Source organism: Leptodactylus fuscus, chromosome 6, assembly GCF_031893055.1.
Source record: "Leptodactylus fuscus isolate aLepFus1 chromosome 6, aLepFus1.hap2, whole genome shotgun sequence".
In the NCBI taxonomy this organism is placed as follows: Eukaryota; Metazoa; Chordata; class Amphibia; order Anura; family Leptodactylidae; genus Leptodactylus; species Leptodactylus fuscus.
This window is the reverse complement of record NC_134270.1, coordinates 164,511,622-164,536,124: the sequence shown is the minus strand read 5'-3', so window position 1 is coordinate 164,536,124 and position 24,503 is coordinate 164,511,622. Positions and strand designations below refer to the sequence as shown.

The window sequence follows — 24,503 nt, the reverse complement described above, 5'->3', positions numbered from 1 at the left end:
GTTATATTCTTGTACATAGGAGCAGTATTATAGTAGTTATATTCTTGTACATAGGAGCAGTATTATAGTAGTTATATTCAAGTACATAGGAGGTAGTATTATAGTAGTTATATTCTTGTACATAGGAGCAGTATTATAGTAGTTATATTCTTGTACATAGGAGGTAGTATTATAGTAGTTATATTCTTGTACATAGGAGTAGTATTATAGTAGTTATATTCTTGTACATAGGAGCAGTATTATAGTAGTTATATTCTTGTACATAGGAGTAGTATTATAGTAGTTATATTCTTGTACATAGGAGGTAGTATTATAGTAGTTATATTCTTGTACATAGGAGCTGTATTATAGTAGTTATATTCTTGTACATAGGAGCAGTATTATAGTAGTTATATTCTTGTACATAGGAGTAGTATTATAGTAGTTATATTCTTGTACATAGGAGCAGTATTATAGTAGTTATATTCTTGTACATAGGAGCTGTATTATAGTAGTTATATTCTTGTACATAGGAGCAGTATTATAGTAGTTATATTCTTGTACATAGGAGTAGTATTATAGTAGTTATATTCTTGTACATAGGAGCAGTATTATAGTAGTTATATTCTTGTACATAGGAGTAGTATTATAGTAGTTATATTCTTGTACATAGGAGCAGTATTATAGTAGTTATATTCTTGTACATAGGAGTAGTATTATAGTAGTTATATTCTTGTACATAGGAGCAGTATTATAGTAGTTATATTCTTGTACATAGGAGTAGTATTATAGTAGTTATATTCTTGTACATAGGAGCAGTATTATAGTAGTTATATTCTTGTACATAGCAGTAGTATTATAGTAGTTATATTCTTGTACATAGGAGCAGTATTATAGTAGTTATATTCTTGTACATAGTGGCAGTATTATAGTAGTTATATTCTTGTACATAGGAGCAGTATTATAGTAGTTATATTCTTGTACATAGGAGCAGTATTATAGTAGTTATATTCTTGTACATAGGAGCAGTATTATAGTAGTTATATTCTTGTACATAGGAGTAGTATTATAGTAGTTATATTCTTGTACATAGTAGCAGTATTATAGTAGTTCTATTCCAGTATATAGGGGGCATTATTATATCAGTTACATTCTTGCAGACAGGATGCAGTATTATGTTGGTACCTCACAGGAAATTACTCAGCAGGGGATGCAGTGAACACAGGAAAGTTTTCATAAGATGTTAATATAATATGTAATGTGTGCTGTATTCTCAGTCTGTGCACAGTAAGTTCTCAACTGCCCTTGGCATGGCCATGTAATACCTTTCTTCACTGCTCTCTAGCGCCCTCTCATGCTTGTTGGGTGACGTCTTGTCCGCTCCCAGTTTCTCCGCTGCCTCCCTTTGACTCTGACTTCGTGCCTGAGCCTCCTGAAGACTCACAAGTCGGCCTGATGGACAACCACCCATCAGAGAGCGGGGTCTTATTGGTCCGCAGCGACCTGCATGGACAGAAGAAAACGAACGATTATAAAGTTTACTGTTGCCCATTGGAAATCACCAGACAACGCTCTAAATAACAGACCAATAAAACCAATGAAGCTTTCCTTAGATGTCAGATATTTATAGAAGAGGTGGTTCAGGGATTCAGTGGCCCCTTACTTCATGACAAGTCATATTGGCTGGATTTCCCCTTTAGGGTATGAGTAATGAAGGTGCGGCCGATGCTCGAAGGAGGAACTTATATACAAAATTCTTCCGGCCACCTCGAATATCTTCCTGATGGCAACACATACACGTTGACAACCATGCATGACTACTACAGTGATGGGATGGGATTGATAGGAGTGCGAAATATTTGCATATAGAGGAATCCGTGCAAAAAACTAAATGTTACAAAACACAATATAATACAAGGAAGAAAGTTGCTGGTGGAAACATATTAAAATAATTTGTGACACATTCCCTTTTTATTCTATTTTATGATTGCAGATTTTTTTTTTAATTCTATTTTCAGTACGTTTATGGGGCGGCCATCTTGCCTGATCTATTCCTCTGCTCTATTAACAGCATTTAACGATCTGCTTTACAGCACAGTCACGTCCATAGGGAGCAATAGTCTGGAGCCGATGCATTGAGGTCAATGGGAGAGTTACCGAGACATGCTCTGCGCAAGGAGATAAGCTGTGACATCTATTGTCGGTAGTGACTGCAATGATGGGTCAGTGATCTTCTCTATAGAGGTAGTGGCGTAACTAACACCATAGTGGCTGCTATGTGGCCCGTGGCTGGGGAAACGTGGGCCCCTGCTGACTTTTTATAGGCCATTACTTGCTGTAGTAACCAGCAGGAAACGGGGCCCATTTACTTGCCGATCCTCGTTCCTGCTCACAACAGCCTCTTAATCCCCTTCTGCCCTCCAGGGAGCCCTGTGCTTTGTGACGTGATAGGTGATGCACGGGGCCCCCTGGAGGGCTGAAGGGGAAGCGGAGATAGCAGTGAGCAGAAACTAGGAGAAGTAAAGTAAGGCCACAGGAAGCTGAAATTATTATACCCAGGCATCTCTTAAGACTCCAGAGTATAATAATCGGAAGGTCCAGAGGAGGTGAGCGAACATAAAAACCACTGTTACTATCCTCTCCAGGGCCCCGACACTCCCAAGTGTCTTCGGCCTCGTTAGTGACGTCACAGATGTCCAGTGGGTCAGGCCGGGATCACGATGCATAATGACTAGAGATGAGCGAGTACTGTTCGGATCAGCCGATCCGAACAGCACGCACGCATTGAAATGAATGGACGTAGCCGGCACGCGAGGGGTTAAGCGGCCGGCCGGCGTCAAAGCGGAAGTACCAGGTGCTTCCATTCATTTCAATGCGTGCGTGCTGTTCGGATCGGCTGATCCGAACAGTACTCGCTCATCTCTAATAATGACACCAGGGTAACCCATGTCTGTGCCATCACTGAAAAGGAGTCGTGCCGAGCCCAAGAGCAGTGAGTAACACTGGCTTTTATATTTGTCATCTCCCCTGGGCCTTTGAGCATTTATACTCTGGGGTCTGAAAACACCCCAGAGTATAATAGCTTGAGGGTGGTGTACCCCAAAAATTTCAGGTTCTGCCAAATTAGAAATGTTTGCAATATCTGTAACGAACACCATGGGGGCCACTACGGGTCATTATACTGTGTGGAGGGCCACTATGGGGCATTATACTGTGTGAAGAGGCCACTATGGGACATTATACTGTATACAGGGACCGCTATGGGACATAATATTGTGTGCAGGAGCCACTATGGGGCATTATACTGTATACAGGGACCGCTATGGGACATTATACTGTGTGGAGGGGCCACTATGGGGCATATTACTGTGTGCAGGGGCCACTATGGGACATTATACTGTGTGGAGGGGCTGCTGTGGAACATTATAGTGGATGTAAATGGGACATTAAACTGCATGGAGGTTATAGAGGTTCTTTAAAATAACTTCAAAAATTCCTAAAAATATATGTTTAACATGAAAACTTGGTTTACAAAATAGATAATATTCTGGTGACACATTCCCTTTAAATAAGGAAACAATGTACAGGATATGATCACTCGTAAATCAAAAAACACATTTAATATGTTGTTGTGCCTGTCCGTCATTCACAAATACATGAAATATGGTAAAAACATCTGTGCCAGGGTTTTTCTGTTTAAAAAATAAATTAATTTGACATTTTTAATTACGGTTTATACCCCTATGTACATACTAGAAGCGACATTTATCTAATAAAAAAAAAAAAAAATTCCCAAAACTAGTTCTAGTAGGGAACAGCCAAAAACAGTCATTTCCAAAAAAAACAAAAACAAAAAACCACTGAGGCATCGGCCTCTGTCTTGCCAAAATAAAATCCATCCACGTCAGTTGTGAGTTCTACCACTAGGTGTCAGTCTCGAGCTCTCTAATTCCGTGTGGGGGTATCTCAGACGGGCCTGTCCTCTTCTTCGCCTGGCACCGGGCTTCAGGTAATGTTAACAGGTGAATCTTTACGGACATGCAAGAGGCTCGACGGAGGCCGCTCTGTTTCGCTGGTGGTAAGAAGGTGGTATAAAGAAAAAAAAAAAAAAAAAAAAGGGAATACAAAGTAGACAGAAATGGATTTAGGTACGAAACCTTGGAGGCCAAATCTAATTTTCTAAGTGAAGCGCTGCCAAGGCATAGAACGATGCAAGAAGACAAGATCAGCCCAAGGGCAATGCTGGCAAAAGCTGATGCTGCAGAAAAAGACATGGCAGCACATTCTCCTGTAGCAGCCGAAGCAAGAAGTGCAGAGGATTTCAGCCGGTGCCGTCCAAAAGAGGAAACTGAGTGTTTAAAAAAAAGGTCTCGGAAGAAAGGGTGCAGGTCACGGTTTCCTAAATCAACCTGGGGTATTACAGGGCAGGATAGGGGTGGTGTGCGTGCCCATTACGGTTCCCAATATTTTCTAGATCCTGTTACAACTAACCTATCCAGTAACACTAACAAGTGCTCAGTCACTAGATCCTGATCCACAAGCTGTCCTCACAGGGATAGAGAGGTAGCAGAGTCAGTAAACCACATGCAGGAGAAGAAGAGAGCAGCAGCTGAGGCACAGTGCGGGGGAAGAAGAGAGTAAAGTTCTTACCAATCGACGTAAATGTGTCACTAAAGAGAGTCTCTACATTACACAGCAGGAACTCCACCAGCACGGACTGCACCCGCACCTCCCGAAACGCGTCAGCTCCTGGTGTCCCTACAGACTCCATTTCACGTGACCTGAAGGGCAAGAGAAAAAATTGAGTCCTACTGAATGTAAGTGAAAGCTCATGTTCCGTTTCTGGAGGGCAAGTAGTCCACATGTAACATGTCCGATACTGACCAGCTGCAAAACAGCTTACAGATTGTGTATCTTAAGATACTGGGTGTGGTAGGCTGTATCTAAGCTTATCTTATGTGATAATGTCAGCTGTATCTAAGCTTCACAAGTGTCATACTGTCCACAGATCAGGCATTTCCAAGCCTGCCCACGGAGCGGAGAGGATGTATCTAATCCCATCACATGTAGTACTGTCTGCGGAGCTGATGTATCTAATCCCATTGTGTGTGATTATGTCTGCAGAGCTGAGGTGCTGAGATGGTGCTAATGAGATAGTGTATCTAAGCCAATTATGTGACACCGTACTCCATTCCCTATCACACCGTGTTACCATCTCCATGACTGTGCTGCTCACCGCAGAAGGTTAGGAGCCCAAATAATCGCCAGGTTCCGTGCGTGCATGCCGGTGCGGTCACTGTGTGCGCTTAGACGTGACAGATGCCTCATCAGGTATTCGAGGGTCCTGCGGGGGAAGTAAGGGGTTAAACGTGACATCTGTGCATCCAACAACATAACCACATTACACCCATAACCACATATCAGTAGCCCTATAGTTAACCCATTCCTTTCCGAGATGCTGGGATTACCTGTAGTGAGGAGGAGGAAGCTGCTGGATGAGGTCGTGGACACGAATAAGCTTCTCTTCTTCAGCAGGGGCGGACATGGCTTCCTAATGGAGGCAACACAGCAGAACGGGTCACCAATGATCAGTCCAATGTAGTCCCAAGGAGATCTCCACACACCTGGGGGCCCCCATAACTACTACACAATCTACTCACAGTGAAGGGGTGATAGAGCCGGTACGTCAGCAGGGGGTTAGGGAGCTCCCGAAAGTAAAGTTTACACAGAGAACTGACACAGTGCACGTCCTGGAGATATGTATCCCGAGATAAGTCCGGGATCCGCTCACTATCAAACTCATGTCTGCAAAGAGAAATAAAGTTACATCTTATTACTGTACATAGGTGGTAGTATTATAGTAGTTATATTCTTGTACATAGTAGCAGTATTATAGTAGTTATATTCTTGTACATAGTAGCAGTATTATAGTAGTTATATTCTTGTACATAGGTGGTAGTATTATAGTAGTTATATTCTTGTACATAGGAGCAGTATTATAGTAGTTATATTCTTGTACATAGGAGGTAGTATTACAGTAGTTATATTCTTGTACATAGGTGGTAGTATTATAGTAGTTATATTCTTGTACATAGGTGGTAGTATTATAGTAGTTATATTCTTGTACATAGGAGCAGTATTATAGTAGTTATATTCTTGTACATAGGAGGTAGTATTATAGTAGTTATATTCTTGTACATAGGAGGTAGTATTATAGTAGTTATATTCTTGTACATAGGAGCAGTATTATAGTAGTTATATTCTTGTGAATAGCAGTAGTATTATAGTAGTTATATTCTTGTACATAGGAGGTAGTATTATAGTAGTTATATTCTTGTACATAGGAGCAGTATTATAGTAGTTATATTCTTGTGAATAGCAGTAGTATTATAGTAGTTATATTCTTGTACATAGGAGCAGTATTATAGTAGTTATATTCTTGTACATAGGAGCAGTATTATAGTAGTTATATTCTTGTAAATAGGGGCAGTATTATAGTAGTTATATTCTTGTACATAGGAGTAGTATTATAGTAGTTAAATTCTTGTACATAGGAGTAGTATTATAGTAGTTATATTCTTGTACATAGGAGCAGTATTATAGTAGTTATATTCTTGTACATAGGAGTAGTATTATAGTAGTTATATTCTTGTACATATGGGGCAGTATTATAGTAGTTATATTCTTGTACATAGGAGTAGTATTATAGTAGTTATATTCTTGAAGCATATAGAAAAGGATAGTAGGATCCGCTCGACCAGGTAAGTTAAAAAATAACTTTTAATCCGACATGGTTAAAAAACACACAAAAGAAAATAGATGTGAAATGACAAAAAAGAAGAAAAATGGTGATTAAAACCACATTCTGATAGCTCTAGCTGACGCGTTTCAAGACACAAGGTCTCTTACTCATAGCTTTGCTTCTAGATACTGAGGTTGACACTTCCGTTTAAATGCTGAATAACTGGTATACCACACCTATTAACCACATGTTCTTAATTATATCTGTCAACAAAGGGAAAAACAGCACATTTCTATAATATGTAACAATTCACACTCCTATGATTACATTACAATGACGATAACAATCACAAACCCATTAGACTTAGGATACAAAAAGCTATCTTGCTTATAATCAAAAAACAACAAATAGTTGTGACTTTGCATCCCCACAACTGGTCAGTATGGTGTTTATTTAGTCGGCTGAACCAGCCTAATTGCGTCTGTGGGTATTAGCATAACAGTGTATGTCTCAAGGGTTAATGTATTTATGTGTCCTGTAAAGCTATTCATACATACGATCTAGTCTGCAAATACATGATAAAGGGAATTGTATTCACTCCTTTAGAACACACTCGATTTGCCTGCTATTAACCCTAGGTGTCACTTTATGCAAGATAAAACAAAGCACCGCAAACAACCCTCAGGCTCAATTCACAAGGTGGGTGTAACTGAGAACCGGATTAAAAATACCATCTTAATCTTAGGATACTGATGTTGGTTAGTAGTTATATTCTTGTACATAGGGGGCAGTATTATAGTAGTTATATTCTTGTACATAGGGGGCAGTATTATAGTAGTTATATTCTTGTACATAGGGGCAGTATTATAGTAGTTATATTCTTGTACATAGGAGTAGTATTATAGTAGTTATATTCTTGTACATAGGGGGCAGTATTATAGTAGTTATATTCTTGTACATAGAGACAGAATTATAGTAGTTATATTCTTGTACATAGGAGTAGTATTATAGTAGTTATATTCTTGTACATAGGAGGTAGTATTATAGTAGTTATATTCTTGTACATAGGAGCAGTATTATAGTAGTTATATTCTTGTACATAGGGGCAGTATTATAGTAGTTATATTCTTGTACATAGGAGCAGTATTATAGTAGTTATATTCTTGTGAATAGCAGCAGTATTATAGTAGTTATATTCTTGTACATAGGAGTAGTATTATAGTAGTTATATTCTTGTACATAGGAGGTAGTATTATAGTAGTTATATTCTTATACATAGGAGGTAGTATTATAGTAGTTATATTCTTGTACATAGGGGGCAGTATTATAGTAGTTATATTCTTGTACATAGGAGCAGTATTATAGTAGTTATATTCTTGTACATAGGAGTAGTATTATAGTAGTTATATTCTTGTACATAGGAGGTAGTATTATAGTAGTTATATTCTTGTACATAGGGGGCAGTATTATAGTAGTTATATTCTTGTACATAGGGGGCAGTATTATAGTAGTTATATTCTTGTACATAGGAGCAGTATTATAGTAGTTATATTCTTGTACATAGGAGTAGTATTATAGTAGTTATATTCTTGTACATAGGAGGTAGTATTATAGTAGTTATATTCTTGTACATAGGAGGTAGTATTATAGTAGTTATATTCTTGTACATAGGAGCAGTATTATAGTAGTTATATTCTTGTACATAGGGGCAGTATTATAGTAGTTATATTCTTGTACATAGGAGCAGTATTATAGTAGTTATATTCTTGTGAATAGCAGCAGTATTATAGTAGTTATATTCTTGTACATAGGAGTAGTATTATAGTAGTTATATTCTTGTACATAGGAGGTAGTATTATAGTAGTTATATTCTTATACATAGGAGGTAGTATTATAGTAGTTATATTCTTGTACATAGGGGGCAGTATTATAGTAGTTATATTCTTGTACATAGGAGCAGTATTATAGTAGTTATATTCTTGTACATAGGAGTAGTATTATAGTAGTTATATTCTTGTACATAGGAGGTAGTATTATAGTAGTTATATTCTTGTACATAGGGGGCAGTATTATAGTAGTTATATTCTTGTACATAGGGGCAGTATTATAGTAGTTATATTCTTGTACATAGGAGTAGTATTATAGTAGTTATATTCTTGTACATAGGGGGCAGTATTATAGTAGTTATATTCTTGTACATAGGAGTAGTATTATAGTAGTTATATTCTTGTACATAGGAGGTAGTATTATAGTAGTTATATTCTTGTACATAGGAGCAGTATTATAGTAGTTATATTCTTGTACATAGGAGTAGTATTATAGTAGTTATATTCTTGTGAATAGCAGCAGTATTATAGTAGTTATATTCTTGTACATAGGAGTAGTATTATAGTAGTTATATTCTTGTACATAGGAGCAGTATTATAGTAGTTATATTCTTGTACATAGGAGGTAGTATTATAGTAGTTATATTCTTGTACATAGGAGGTAGTATTATAGTAGTTATATTCTTGTACATAGGAGGTAGTATTATAGTAGTTATATTCTTGTACATAGGGGGCAGTATTATAGTAGTTATATTCTTGTACATAGGGGCAGTATTATAGTAGTTATATTCTTGTACATAGGAGTAGTATTATAGTAGTTATATTCTTGTACATAGGGGGCAGTATTATAGTAGTTATATTCTTGTACATAGGAGTAGTATTATAGTAGTTATATTCTTGTACATAGGAGCAGTATTATAGTAGTTATATTCTTGTACATAGGAGTAGTATTATAGTAGTTATATTCTTGTGAATAGCAGCAGTATTATAGTAGTTATATTCTTGTACATAGGAGTAGTATTATAGTAGTTATATTCTTGTACATAGGAGGTAGTATTATAGTAGTTATATTCTTATACATAGGAGGTAGTATTATAGTAGTTATATTCTTGTACATAGGGGGCAGTATTATAGTAGTTATATTCTTGTACATAGGAATAGTATTATAGTAGTTATATTCTTGTACATAGGAGGTAGTATTATAGTAGTTATATTCTTGTACATAGGGGGCAGTATTATAGTAGTTATATTCTTGTACATAGGAGTAGTATTATAGTAGTTATATTCTTGTACATAGGAGGTAGTATTATAGTAGTTATATTCTTGTACATAGGAGGTAGTATTATAGTAGTTATATTCTTGTACATAGGGGGCAGTATTATAGTAGTTATATTCTTGTACATAGGGGCAGTATTATAGTAGTTATATTCTTGTACATAGGAGCAGTATTATAGTAGTTATATTCTTGTGAATAGCAGCAGTATTATAGTAGTTATATTCTTGTACATAGGAAGTAGTATTATAGTAGTTATATACTTGTACATAGGAGGTAGTATTATAGTAGTTATATTCTTGTACATAGAGACAGAATTATAGTAGTTATATTCTTGTACATAGGAGTAGTATTATAGTAGTTATATTCTTGTACATAGGGGCAGTATTATAGTAGTTATATTCTTGTACATAGGAGCAGTATTATAGTAGTTATATTCTTGTGAATAGCAGCAGTATTATAGTAGTTATATTCTTGTACATAGGAGCAGTATTATAGTAGTTATATTCTTGTGAATAGCAGCAGTATTATAGTAGTTATATTCTTGTACATAGGAGGTAGTATTATAGTAGTTATATTCTTGTACATAGAGACAGAATTATAGTAGTTATATTCTTGTACATAGGAGTAGTATTATAGTAGTTATATTCTTGTGAATAGCAGCAGTATTATAGTAGTTATATTCTTGTACATAGGAGCAGTATTATAGTAGTTATATTCTTGTGAATAGCAGCAGTATTATAGTAGTTATATACTTGTACATAGGAGGTAGTATTATAGTAGTTATATTCTTGTACATAGAGACAGAATTATAGTAGTTATATTCTTGTACATAGGAGTAGTATTATAGTAGTTATATTCTTGTACATAGGAGGTAGTATTATAGTAGTTATATTCTTGTACATAGGAGCAGTATTATAGTAGTTATATTCTTGTACATAGGAGTAGTATTATAGTAGTTATATTCTTGTGAATAGCAGCAGTATTATAGTAGTTATATTCTTGTACATAGGAGTAGTATTATAGTAGTTATATTCTTGTACATAGGAGCAGTATTATAGTAGTTATATTCTTGTACATAGGAGGTAGTATTATAGTAGTTATATTCTTGTACATAGGAGGTAGTATTATAGTAGTTATATTCTTGTACATAGGAGGTAGTATTATAGTAGTTATATTCTTGTACATAGGGGGCAGTATTATAGTAGTTATATTCTTGTACATAGGGGCAGTATTATAGTAGTTATATTCTTGTACATAGGAGTAGTATTATAGTAGTTATATTCTTGTACATAGGGGGCAGTATTATAGTAGTTATATTCTTGTACATAGGAGTAGTATTATAGTAGTTATATTCTTGTACATAGGAGCAGTATTATAGTAGTTATATTCTTGTACATAGGAGTAGTATTATAGTAGTTATATTCTTGTGAATAGCAGCAGTATTATAGTAGTTATATTCTTGTACATAGGAGTAGTATTATAGTAGTTATATTCTTGTACATAGGAGGTAGTATTATAGTAGTTATATTCTTATACATAAGAGGTAGTATTATAGTAGTTATATTCTTGTACATAGGGGGCAGTATTATAGTAGTTATATTCTTGTACATAGGAATAGTATTATAGTAGTTATATTCTTGTACATAGGAGGTAGTATTATAGTAGTTATATTCTTGTACATAGGGGGCAGTATTATAGTAGTTATATTCTTGTACATAGGAGTAGTATTATAGTAGTTATATTCTTGTACATAGGAGGTAGTATTATAGTAGTTATATTCTTGTACATAGGAGGTAGTATTATAGTAGTTATATTCTTGTACATAGGGGGCAGTATTATAGTAGTTATATTCTTGTACATAGGGGCAGTATTATAGTAGTTATATTCTTGTACATAGGAGCAGTATTATAGTAGTTATATTCTTGTGAATAGCAGCAGTATTATAGTAGTTATATTCTTGTACATAGGAAGTAGTATTATAGTAGTTATATACTTGTACATAGGAGGTAGTATTATAGTAGTTATATTCTTGTACATAGAGACAGAATTATAGTAGTTATATTCTTGTACATAGGAGTAGTATTATAGTAGTTATATTCTTGTACATAGGGGCAGTATTATAGTAGTTATATTCTTGTACATAGGAGCAGTATTATAGTAGTTATATTCTTGTGAATAGCAGCAGTATTATAGTAGTTATATTCTTGTACATAGGAGCAGTATTATAGTAGTTATATTCTTGTGAATAGCAGCAGTATTATAGTAGTTATATTCTTGTACATAGGAGGTAGTATTATAGTAGTTATATTCTTGTACATAGAGACAGAATTATAGTAGTTATATTCTTGTACATAGGAGTAGTATTATAGTAGTTATATTCTTGTGAATAGCAGCAGTATTATAGTAGTTATATTCTTGTACATAGGAGCAGTATTATAGTAGTTATATTCTTGTGAATAGCAGCAGTATTATAGTAGTTATATACTTGTACATAGGAGGTAGTATTATAGTAGTTATATTCTTGTACATAGAGACAGAATTATAGTAGTTATATTCTTGTACATAGGAGTAGTATTATAGTAGTTATATTCTTGTACATAGGGGCAGTATTATAGTAGTTATATTCTTGTACATAGGAGTAGTATTATAGTAGTTATATTCTTGTACATAGGGGGCAGTATTATAGTAGTTATATTCTTGTACATAGGAGCAGTATTATAGTAGTTATATTCTTGTGAATAGCAGCAGTATTATAGTAGTTATATTCTTGTACATAGGAGTAGTATTATAGTAGTTATATTCTTGTGAATAGCAGCAGTATTATAGTAGTTATATTCTTGTACATAGGAAGTAGTATTATAGTAGTTATATACTTGTACATAGGAGGTAGTATTATAGTAGTTATATTCTTGTACATAGAGACAGAATTATAGTAGTTATATTCTTGTACATAGGAGTAGTAGTATAGTAGTTATATTCTTGTACATAGGAGTAGTATTATAGTAGTTATATTCTTGTACATAGGAGCAGTATTATAGTAGTTATATTCTTGTACATAGGAGTAGTATTATAGTAGTTATATTCTTATACATAGGAGCAGTATTATAGTAGTTATATTCTTGTACATAGGAGGTAGTATTATAGTAGTTATATTCTTGTACATAGAGACAGAATTATAGTAGTTATATTCTTGTACATAGGAGCAGTATTATAGTAGTTATATTCTTGTACATAGGAGTAGTATTATAGTAGTTATATTCTTGTACATAGGAGTAGTATTATAGTAGTTATATTCTTGTACATAGGAGTAGTATTATAGTAGTTATATTCTTGTACATAGGAGTAGTATTATAGTAGTTATATTCTTGTACATAGGAGCAGTATTATAGTAGTTATATTCCTGTACACAGGAGGTAGTATTATAGTAGTTATATTCTTGTACATAGGAGTAGTATTATAGTAGTTATATTCCTGTACACAGGAGGTAGTATTATAGTAGTTATATTCTTGTACATAGGAGCAGTATTATAGTAGTTACTGTATATTCAAGGAGAAGTAAAGATGTTCATTTGGGAGTTCACTACTCAGCAGGAAGTGACTCTGGTCAAGGATAAGTTGAGTAACTTTCCTCAGACAGCACACTTTCATACCAGCAGGGGGCAGTGAACACTATTCATTACTGTACACAGCAGCGATGTTCACCGCTGTTAATCTTCTTATGTAACACAGTAATGGTATCTATGTCTTGAACTTTCCTGCAGTCACATGACAGTGCTGGGGAAGGTCAGGAAGCTTCCGCTCATTACTATGTTACATAAGAGAAGACACAGTAGGGGGCAGCAGTGAATACTTCCCTCAATAGCTCTCATTATAAGCGCACCCCATGATGGCTCTCTGCAGGACATATGGAGCAATGTGCATGTCAGCGCTGCAATGTATGTACACAGCGGGGAAGACGTCCTGCAGCAGTCATGCTATATCAATAGTGAATGTCAGCTCTGTTGGCAAGCTGTCCCTGCAAGAATTAAAACTGAAAAAAAACTGGGACACATCTGGAGTCCTCTCAACCTATGTAATCTGAACAATCCTGATAATCCTGCAGCCTCTGAACGTCGACATCTGGAAAAATAGCTAACTTGAATTACAGACACCCAGAAGGAGGAAAGAAGACTCGGATGACATGTCAGACAGATCAGAACACCTCGAAGACTCACCGCAGTTTCTGGATGTTGGAGGAGACGCCTGACAGACGATATATACCATCCACTATGCCATATTTTTCGATGAATTGAGCACAGGAGACCAAGACTCTGGGAACTGCAAGACATAAGGAATGGGTAAGTAAACACTGGTTGAGTAGGTTTTCGTAATACTAGTAACAGGGCCTAGAATTTTAAAGGGTCCCTAAACTTTCTAACACTTTTGATTTTCTGGCAGCATTTGTGACATGAATAAATATCCATTGATAAGGTCTGTGTGCTTTCTGCGCAGTGTCCGCACAGAACATGTGGAGAAAAAAGAAGTTCACGATCTACTTTCCTGTCCACATGACTCGTGCGGAAAGCACATGGACCCCATTATATGTCTATGGAGTCCATGTGCTTTCACTGCACACCGCTTGCCAATGCGTTCGGTAGTCCGTTTGGGGATCTCCCCAAACGCACATGTGAACCGGGCCTTATATCGAGTTATATACAGAGAGAATTGTGATCTTGGTGTCAAATGAAAGCTGATAATCTCCTCTTTCATAGGGCACCAGGACCAATGTTCTAGGTTGTAGATTAATTGAAGTGACCAGTCCCTAATCTCTGCTCCCCTGCATTATATAGGAGCTCACCCATCCATAGGCTAGCGAGTAGTGATGACCAGATTGCTTTTGGCAATAGAGAAAGAAGAGTATTTCACAGAAATGAGAGAAAATAAAAAAAAGTTGTTCAAAAGTTTAGGTACACTTTAAGGCTTCCTATAGATGGCCGAATTTGGTCTGGAAGATCTAGTCTGTAAATTGGATGCCTTCCTGGTTCAATCCCCGTCTGGACACGAAAAACTTCAATCTTAACAATCTACTATGGTCCTAGGAGTCTCCTCCTCCGTGAAGGGTGACCGTCCCATATTGTATGCCATTAAAGGCGCCTTCATCCCATATGTAAATGTATCTATGATATAGCACTTGCCTGTACCTTCCGTCTATCTATAGAACGCGCCATTGTATAACCATCCATTATTCTTGTACTTCTCCCCATAACCTCCTTATATCTTTTCCCAGATCTCAGCTATTTACAGACACGGACATCTTCTCACTAAGTATGGCCAAACCAATAAGTCTTCATTTTGTCACCAGGACCTTCAATATGGAAGCCAAGGACCTGACTATGCCTCACCAGGACTATTCACACCACTTCTCACCTTCTTCCCCAGAGTCCAGCAGATGTTCCCCCAGGTCAGTCCCGAATACCCTCTCCCGGAGGATCCCACGCTGTCGTAGTCGTTGCTTACTTGGCCTAGAAGCCATAAAACTGCGCAGTAATCCCGCCAGCTTTCCATGGCGACGGCACACTGAAGAGCAGAAAGGAAGTCATAAGCAAAACCCAGCCGCTATGTCCAGAGAGCCGGAGGTAGGACGGATAGACGGGCGTATGGAATGTTCTCATAGACATGGGGTTCAGTATCTCACCTGGTCTGGGAAAGTTGGAGCCATGCGGAGATGTGATGGACAACTTTATATCACCTTCTGTGAACAGACAGACAGGTAACAAAAAGGTACAAGACAGTGAAGGCAAAGCCGTACACGAAAACTGCTGCGTACTAGAAGCGCACGGGAGAGACCTCACACAAACACACACACACACACACACGAGACCACTGTCATCAGTACGGGAACAGTCATGAGATTTCAAAGGGATTCCAGCATTAAAATCACATTTTTTCTCACTAACACGTAGGAATAGCCTTAAGACAGTCTATTCTTCTCCTACCTTTAGATGTCTTCTCCACACCGCCGTTCGGTAGAAATCACGGTTTTCGTCTGTATGCAAATAAGTTCTCTCGCAGCACTGGGGGCGTCCCCAATGCTGCGAGAGAAATCTGCAGGGCTGCCTCCATCTTCTTTTTGAACGCCCTCTCCCTGCGTCTTCTTCGGTTCTGGGTTTCAATCTCTTAGGCCTTGAGCAGAGCTGACTGCGCATGCCCGGGCCACAAGAAAATGGCTTCTTACGCAGTAAGCTGGTGCAAGCGGCCATTTTCATGTGGCCTTTGGGCGTGCGCAGTCAGCTCAGCCCGAGGCCTAGAAGTTTGAACCCAGCTCCGGAAGAAGATGTGCAGAGAGGCTTTTCCTGAAGAAGATGGAGGCGGCCCTTTAGATTTTTCTCGCAGCATTGAGGACGCCCCCAGTGCTGCGAGAGAACTTATTTGCATACAGACGAAAACCCGGATTTCTACCGAACGGCGGTGTGGAGAAGACATTTAAAGGTAGGAGAAGAATAGCCTGTCTTAAGGCTATTCCTATGTGATAGTGATTTTAATGGTAGAATCCCTTTAAGGGATCTTGTCTGTAGAACAGACCCCTTTCAATTGAACATATGCAAAAATGCCAAATGAAAGGGGCACACTATCTAGACTAGGACTTCTCCAAGTGTGAGATGCAGTATAAAGCAGGGACTGCAAAGCAGAAAATGCAAGAACTCTGCATTATCTGGGCAGAAGGTGTGAAGGACCTGCGTCAACATCATGATCACGTGACCATCAATGCACAGGTTGCCCGTGGCGCTGCTCTGGGTGGTCTAGTTTTCCTGAGTGGGAGACATTTGCAGTCCATGGAAGATTTTGTCTTCTTTACCCCCCTCCCATTTTCACATTATGAGGGCAAATGCAACCATTACTTTAAAAGGCACTCTAGAGGATGACCTAATTTAAAGGGAATGGTCCCTTAAAACTAATCACATGACGTGCCATTCAGCTCCTCATCATCAGGGATGGATATTACAGAGGTTGATATATAAAATACTTAGAGCGCCATGTAACTTATTGAACACCAGGCGCACAGAAAAGATACCGGCCTCCAGATACAGAACCCCAAACCAATGGGGCAGGGAGAAAATGGAACTTGATACTCCTTAGAACAGGCAAAAAATAATGCCACAGGCTCCATACGACTGGTTATGTAAGTTCTACAGCACAATATGTGGGGTCTTTAGGGTCTAACCCAGTCACATGATTCGGTCATTGGTTGGGTATAGAGATGAGCGAACAGTGTTCTATCGAACTCATGTTCGATCGGATATTAGGCTGTTCGGCATGTTCGAATCGAATCGAACACCGCGTGGTAAAGTGCGCCATTACTCGATTCCCCTCCCACCTTCCCTGGCGCCTTTTTTGCTCCAATAACAGCGCTGGGTAGGTGGGACAGGAACTACGACACCGGTGACGTTGAAAAAAGTAGGCAAAACCCATTGGCTGCCGAAAACATGTGACCTCTAATTTAAAAGAACAGCGACGCCCAGCTTTGCGTCATTCTGAGCTTGCAATTCACCGAGGACGGAGGTTTCCGTCCAGCTAGCTAGGGCTTAGATTCTGGGTAGGCAGGGACAGGCTAGGATAGGAAGGAGAAGACAACCAACAGCTCTTGTAAGAGCTAAATTCCAGGGAGAAGCTTGTCAGTGTAACGTGGCACTGACGGGCTCAATCGCCGCAACCCAGCTTTCCCAGGATCCTGAATGGAATACACTGTCAGTGTATTCCCGTATACCCGATATATACCCCGATACCCGTTCCAACGGTGTGCCCCCCCACCTTCACCCCAGAAATACCCTGCAAGTCCCCTAGCAATAGAATTGGGGCTATATACACCCACAATTTTTACTACTGGTATACAGTGCCATTGTCTGACTGGGAATTCAAAGAATATATTGGGAATACAAATACCCTCATTTCTTGCTACTGCCATATAGTGCCAGTTTCTGACTGGTAATTCAAAGAATATATTGGGGTTACGTGCACCCACAATTTTTACTACTGGTATACAGTGCCATTGTCTGACTGGGAATTCAAAGAATATATTGGGGTTATAAATACCCTCATTTCTTGCTACTGCCATATAGTGCCAGTTTCTGACTGGTAATTCAAAGAATATATTGGGGTTACGTGCACCCACAATTTTTACTACTGGTATACAGTGCCATTGTCTGACTGGGAATTCAAAGAGTATATTGGGAATACAAATACCCTCATTTCTTGCTACTGCCATATAGTGCCAGTGTCTGACTGGGAATTCAAAGAATATATTGGGGTTACGTGCACCCACAATTTTTACTACTGGTATACAGTGCCATTGTCTGACTGGGAATTCAAAGAATATATTGGGGTTATAAATACCCTCATTTCTTGCTACTGCCATATAGTGCCAGTTTCTGACTGGGAATTCAAAGAATATATTGGGGTTACGTGCACCCACAATTTTTACTACTGGTATACAGTGCCATTGTCTGACTGGGAATTCAAAGAATATATTGGGGTTATAAATACCCTCATTTCTTGCTACTGCCATATAGTGCCAGTTTCTGACTGGGAATTCAAAGAATATATTGGGGTTACGTGCACCCACAATTTTTACTACTGGTATACAGTGCCATTGTCTGACTGGGAATTCAAAGAATATATTGGGGTTATAAATACCCTCATTTCTTGCTACTGCCATATAGTGCCAGTTTCTGACTGGTAATTCAAAGAATATATTGGGGTTACGTGCACCCACAATTTTTACTACTGGTATACAGTGCCATTGTCTGACTGGGAATTCAAAGAATATATTGGGAATACAAATACCCTCATTTCTTGCTACTGCCATATAGTGCCAGTTTCTGACTGGTAATTCAAAGAATATATTGGGGTTACGTGCACCCACAATTTTTACTACTGGTATACAGTGCCATTGTCTGACTGGGAATTCAAAGAATATATTGGGAATACAAATACCCTCATTTCTTGCTACTGCCATATAGTGCCAGTGTCTGACTGGGAATTCAAAGAATATATTGGGGTTACGTGCACCCACAATTTTTACTACTGGTATACAGTGCCATTGTCTGACTGGGAATTCAAAGAGTATATTGGGAATACAAATACCCTCATTTCTTGCTACTGCCATATAGTGCCAGTTTCTGACTGGGAATTCAAAGAATATATTGGGGTTACGTGCACCCACAATTTTTACTACTGGTATACAGTGCCATTGTCTGACTGGGAATTCAAAGAATATATTGGGGTTATAAATACCCTCATTTCTTGCTACTGCCATATAGTGCCAGTTTCTGACTGGTAATTCAAAGAATATATTGGGGTTACGTGCACCCACAATTTTTACTACTGGTATACAGTGCCATTGTCTGACTGGGAATTCAAAGAGTATATTGGGAATACAAATACCCTCATTTCTTGCTACTGCCATATAGTGCCAGTGTCTGACTGGGAATTCAAAGAATATATTGGGGTTACGTGCACCCACAATTTTTACTACTGGTATACAGTGCCATTGTCTGACTGGGAATTCAAAGAGTATATTGGGAATACAAATACCCTCATTTCTTGCTACTGCCATATAGTGCCAGTTTCTGACTGGGAATTCAAAGAATATATTGGGGTTACGTGCACCCACAATTTTTACTACTGGTATACAGTGCCATTGTCTGACTGGGAATTCAAAGAATATATTGGGGTTATAAATACCCTCATTTCTTGCTACTGCCATATAGTGCCAGTTTCTGACTGGGAATTCAAAGAATATATTGGGGTTACGTGCACCCACAATTTTTACTACTGGTATACAGTGCCATTGTCTGACTGGGAATTCAAAGAATATATTGGGGTTATAAATACCCTCATTTCTTGCTACTGCCATATAGTGCCAGTTTCTGACTGGTAATTCAAAGAATATATTGGGGTTACGTGCACCCACAATTTTTACTACTGGTATACAGTGCCATTGTCTGACTGGGAATTCAAAGAATATATTGGGAATACAAATACCCTCATTTCTTGCTACTGCCATATAGTGCCAGTGTCTGACTGGGAATTCAAAGAATATATTGGGGTTACGTGCACCCACAATTTTTACTACTGGTATACAGTGCCATTGTCTGACTGGGAATTCAAAGAGTATATTGGGAATACAAATACCCTCATTTCTTGCTACTGCCATATAGTGCCAGTGTCTGACTGGGAATTCAAAGAATATATTGGGGTTACGTGCACCCACAATTTTTACTACTGGTATACAGTGCCATTGTCTGACTGGGAATTCAAAGAGTATATTGGGAATACAAATACCCTCATTTCTTGCTACTGCCATATAGTGCCAGTTTCTGACTGGGAATTCAAAGAATATATTGGGGTTACGTGCACCCACAATTTTTACTACTGGTATACAGTGCCATTGTCTGACTGGGAATTCAAAGAGTATATTGGGAATACAAATACCCTCATTTCTTGCTACTGCCATATAGTGCCAGTTTCTGACTGGGAATTCAAAGAATATATTGGGGTTACGTGCACCCACAATTTTTACTACTGGTATACAGTGCCATTGTCTGACTGGGAATTCAAAGAATATATTGGGGTTATAAATACCCTCATTTCTTGCTACTGCCATATAGTGCCAGTTTCTGACTGGGAATTCAAAGAATATATTGGGGTTACGTGCACCCACAATTTTTACTACTGGTATACAGTGCCATTGTCTGACTGGGAATTCAAAGAATATATTGGGAATACAAATACCCTCATTTCTTGCTACTGCCATATAGTGCCAGTGTCTGACTGGGAATTCAAAGAATATATTGGGGTTACGTGCACCCACAATTTTTACTACTGGTATACAGTGCCATTGTCTGACTGGGAATTCAAAGAATATATTGGGGTTATAAATACCCTCATTTCTTGCTACTGCCATATAGTGCCAGTTTCTGACTGGTAATTCAAAGAATATATTGGGGTTACGTGCACCCACAATTTTTACTACTGGTATACAGTGCCATTGTCTGACTGGGAATTCAAAGAGTATATTGGGAATACAAATACCCTCATTTCTTGCTACTGCCATATAGTGCCAGTTTCTGACTGGGAATTCAAAGAATATATTGGGGTTACGTGCACCCACAATTTTTACTACTGGTATACAGTGCCAATTTCTAACTAGGAATTCAAAATGCGCAAGGCTCCCGGAAAGGGACGTGGACGAGGCCGTGGGCGAGGTCGGGGGAATGGTTCTGGGGAGCAAGGTAGCAGTGAAGCCACAGGGCGTCCCGTGCCTACTCCTGTGGGGCAGCAAGCATTGCGCCACTCCACAGTGCCAGGGTTGCTTGCCACATTAACTAAACTGCAGGGTACAAACCTTAGTAGGCCCGAGAACCAGGAACAGGTCTTGCAATGGCTGTCAGAGAACGCTTACAGCACATTGTCCAGCAGCCAGTCAGACTCTGCCTCCTCTCCTCCTATTACCCAACAGTCTTGTCTTCCTTCCTCCCAAAATTCCGAAGCTTTACAGAACAATAACCCAAACTGTCCCTGCTCCCCAGAGCTGTTCTCCGCTCCTTTCATTGTCCCTCAACCTGCCTCTCCACGTCACGATTCCACGAACCTAACAGAGGAGCATCTGTATCCAGATGCTCAAACACTAGAGTCTCCTCCATCTCCGTTCGATTTGGTGGTGGATGACCAGCAACCCACCCTCATCGACGATGATGTGACGCAGTTGCCGTCAGGGCATCCAGTTGACCGGCGCATTGTGCGGGAGGAGGAGATGAGACAGGAGTTGGAAGAGGAAGTGGTGGATGATGAGGACACTGACCCGACCTGGACAGGGGGGATGTCAAGCGGGGAAAGTAGTGTGGATGTTGAGGCAGGTGCAGCACCAAAAAGGGTAGCTAGAGGCAGAGGCAGAGGTCAGCAGCTTAGGCGAAGCCAGGCCACACCCGGAATCTCCCAAGATGTTCCAGTTCGTACCCAGCCCCGAAAAACTCCCACCTCGAGGGCACGTTTCTCGAAGGTGTGGAGTTTTTTCAAGGAATGCGCCGAGGACAGATATAGTGTTGTCTGCACAATTTGCCTCTCGAAATTGATTAGGGGCTCTGAGAAGAGCAACCTGTCCACCACTTCAATGCGCCGTCATTTGGAATCCAAGCACTGGAATCAGTGGCAGGCAGCAACGGCAGGACAAAGGCCGACTGCCGTTCACGCCACTGCCACTGCCTCTGCCTCTGCCACTGCCACTGCTGACTGTGCTGGCGATGCACTCCAGAGGACGAGCCAGGACACCACTTCATCTGCCTCCGCCACTTTGTTGACTTCTACCTCATCCTCCCCTGGTCCTGTCTTATCTCCTTCTCCTGCACCATCAAAGGCACCATCAGGCGTTTCTTTACAACAACCCACCATCTCTCAGACATTGGAGCGGCGGCAGAAATACACTGCTAACCACCCACACGCGCAAGCCTTGAACGCCAACATCGCTAAACTGCTGGCCCAGGAGATGTTGGCGTTCCGGCTTGTTGAAACTCCCGCCTTCCTGGACCTGATGGCAACTGCGGCACCTCGCTATGCCGTCCCTAGCCGTCACTACTTCTCCCGGTGTGCCGTCCCCGCCTTGCACCAGCACGTGTCACTCAACATCAGGCGGGCCCTTAGTTCCGCGCTTTGCACAAAGGTCCACTTGACCACCGACGCGTGGACAAGTGCATGCGGACAGGGACGCTACATTTCACTGACGGCACACTGGGTGAATGTAGTTGAGGCTGGGACTGCTTCCCAAACTGGCCCGGTGTACCTCGTCTCCCCGCCTAACATTCCTGGCAGGGACACGAGAAGAACACCCCCCTCCTCCTCCTCTTCTACCGCCTCCTCCTCCGCCACCGCCTCCTCCTCCGCCACCGCCTCCTCCTCCGCTGTTAGATTGACCCCAGCTACGAGTTGGAAACGTTGCAGCACTGGCGTTGGTAGACGTCAGCAGGCTGTGCTGAAGCTGATCAGCTTGGGGGACAGACAGCACACTGCCTCCGAGGTGAGGGATGCCCTCCTCGATGAGACGGCAATATGGTTTGAGCCGCTGCACCTGGGCCCAGGCATGGTCATTTGTGATAACGGCCGGAACCTGGTAGCAGCTCTGGAGCTTGCCGGACTCCAACATGTTCCATGCCTGGCCCACGTCTTCAACCTAGTGGTGCAACGTTTCCTAAAGAGCTACCCCAATGTTCCAGAGCTACTGGTGAAAGTGCGGCGCATGTGCGCCCACTTTCGCAAGTCGACAGTAGCCGCTGCTAGCTTAAAATCTCTCCAGCAACGCCTGCATGTGCCACAACACCGGCTTTTGTGCGACGTCCCCACACGCTGGAACTCAACGTTTCAGATGTTGAATAGAGTGGTTGAGCAGCAGAGACCTTTGATGGAATACCAGCTACAAAACCCTAGGGTGCCACAAAGTCAGCTGCCTCAGTTTCACATCCATGAGTGGCCATGGATGAGAGACCTTTGTGACATCCTACGGGTCTTTGAGGAGTCCACAAGGAGGGTGAGCTCTGAGGATGCGATGGTGAGCCTTACAATCCCGCTCTTGTGTGTTCTGAGAGAATCCCTGATTGACATCAGGGATAACTCAGATCACACAGAGGAGTTAGGGATAGCATCCGATCCGTCACAGCTGGAGAGTAGGTCCACACATCTGTCCGCTTCACTGCGTTTAATGGAGGAGGAGGAGGAGGAGGAGGAGGAAGAAGAGTTGTCCGATGATGTGATGGTGATACAGGAGGCTTCCGGGCAACTTCGAATCGTCCCATTGTTGCAGCGCGGATGGGTAGACATGGAGGATGAGGAGGAAATGGAGATTGAACTTTCCGGTGGGGCCAGAGGAGTCATGCCAACTAACACTGTGGCAGACATGGCTGAGTTCATGTTGGGGTGCTTTACAACCGACAAGCGTATTGTCAAAATCATGGAGGACAACCAGTACTGGATCTTTGCTATCCTTGACCCCCGGTATAAAAACAACATCTCGTCTTTTATTCCGGTAGAGGGGAGGGCCAATCGCATCAATGCTTGCCACAGGCAATTGGTGCAGAATATGATGGAGATGTTTCCAGCATGTGACGTTGGCGGCAGGGAGGGCAGTTCCTCCAGTAGGCAACCAAGTTCTCACCGGTCCACACAAACGAGGGGCACACTGTCTAAGGTCTGGGACACCTTGATGGCACCCCCTCGCCAAAGTGCCGCCACGGAGGGTCCTAGTGTCACCAGGCGTGAGAAGTATAGGCGCATGTTGCGGGAATACCTTTCCGACCACAGCCCTGTCCTCTCCGACCCCTCTGCGCCCTACACGTATTGGGTGTCGAAGTTGGACCTGTGGCTTGAACTTGCCCTATATGCCTTGGAGGTGCTGTCCTGTCCTGCCGCCAGCGTCCTATCTGAGAGGGTGTTCAGTGCAGCCGGTGGCATCATCACTGACAAGCGCACCCGTCTGTCAGCTGAGAGTGCCGACCGGCTCACTTTGATAAAAATGAACCACCACTGGGTAGAGCCGTCATTTTTGTGCCCACCTGTGTAAAGCACCCCAACATGAAACTCCATGTCTGTACTCAACCTCTCCAATTCCTCCGCATCCTCATACTCATCCACCATAAGCGTTGCACAATTCTGCTAA

At 40.4% G+C, this 24,503-nt stretch overlaps 1 protein-coding gene across 2 annotated transcripts in view; it reads right to left on the bottom strand.

The window, feature by feature from the left end:
• The window catches only part of ARHGAP33 (Rho GTPase activating protein 33), a 63,958-nt gene that overhangs the window by 5,217 nt on the left and 34,238 nt on the right, over positions 1-24,503 (bottom strand). For both annotated transcript variants that reach the window (XM_075277910.1, XM_075277911.1), the window contains 8 exons: positions 15,498-15,554; positions 15,230-15,379; positions 14,038-14,140; positions 5,640-5,784; positions 5,448-5,530; positions 5,216-5,323; positions 4,630-4,760; positions 1,305-1,482 (listed from right to left, as the gene is read on the bottom strand). In XM_075277910.1, the coding sequence (XP_075134011.1) occupies positions 1,305-1,482; positions 4,630-4,760; positions 5,216-5,323; positions 5,448-5,530; positions 5,640-5,784; positions 14,038-14,140; positions 15,230-15,379; positions 15,498-15,554 (955 nt within the window). The remainder of the gene's footprint in view (positions 1-1,304; positions 1,483-4,629; positions 4,761-5,215; positions 5,324-5,447; positions 5,531-5,639; positions 5,785-14,037; positions 14,141-15,229; positions 15,380-15,497; positions 15,555-24,503) is intronic.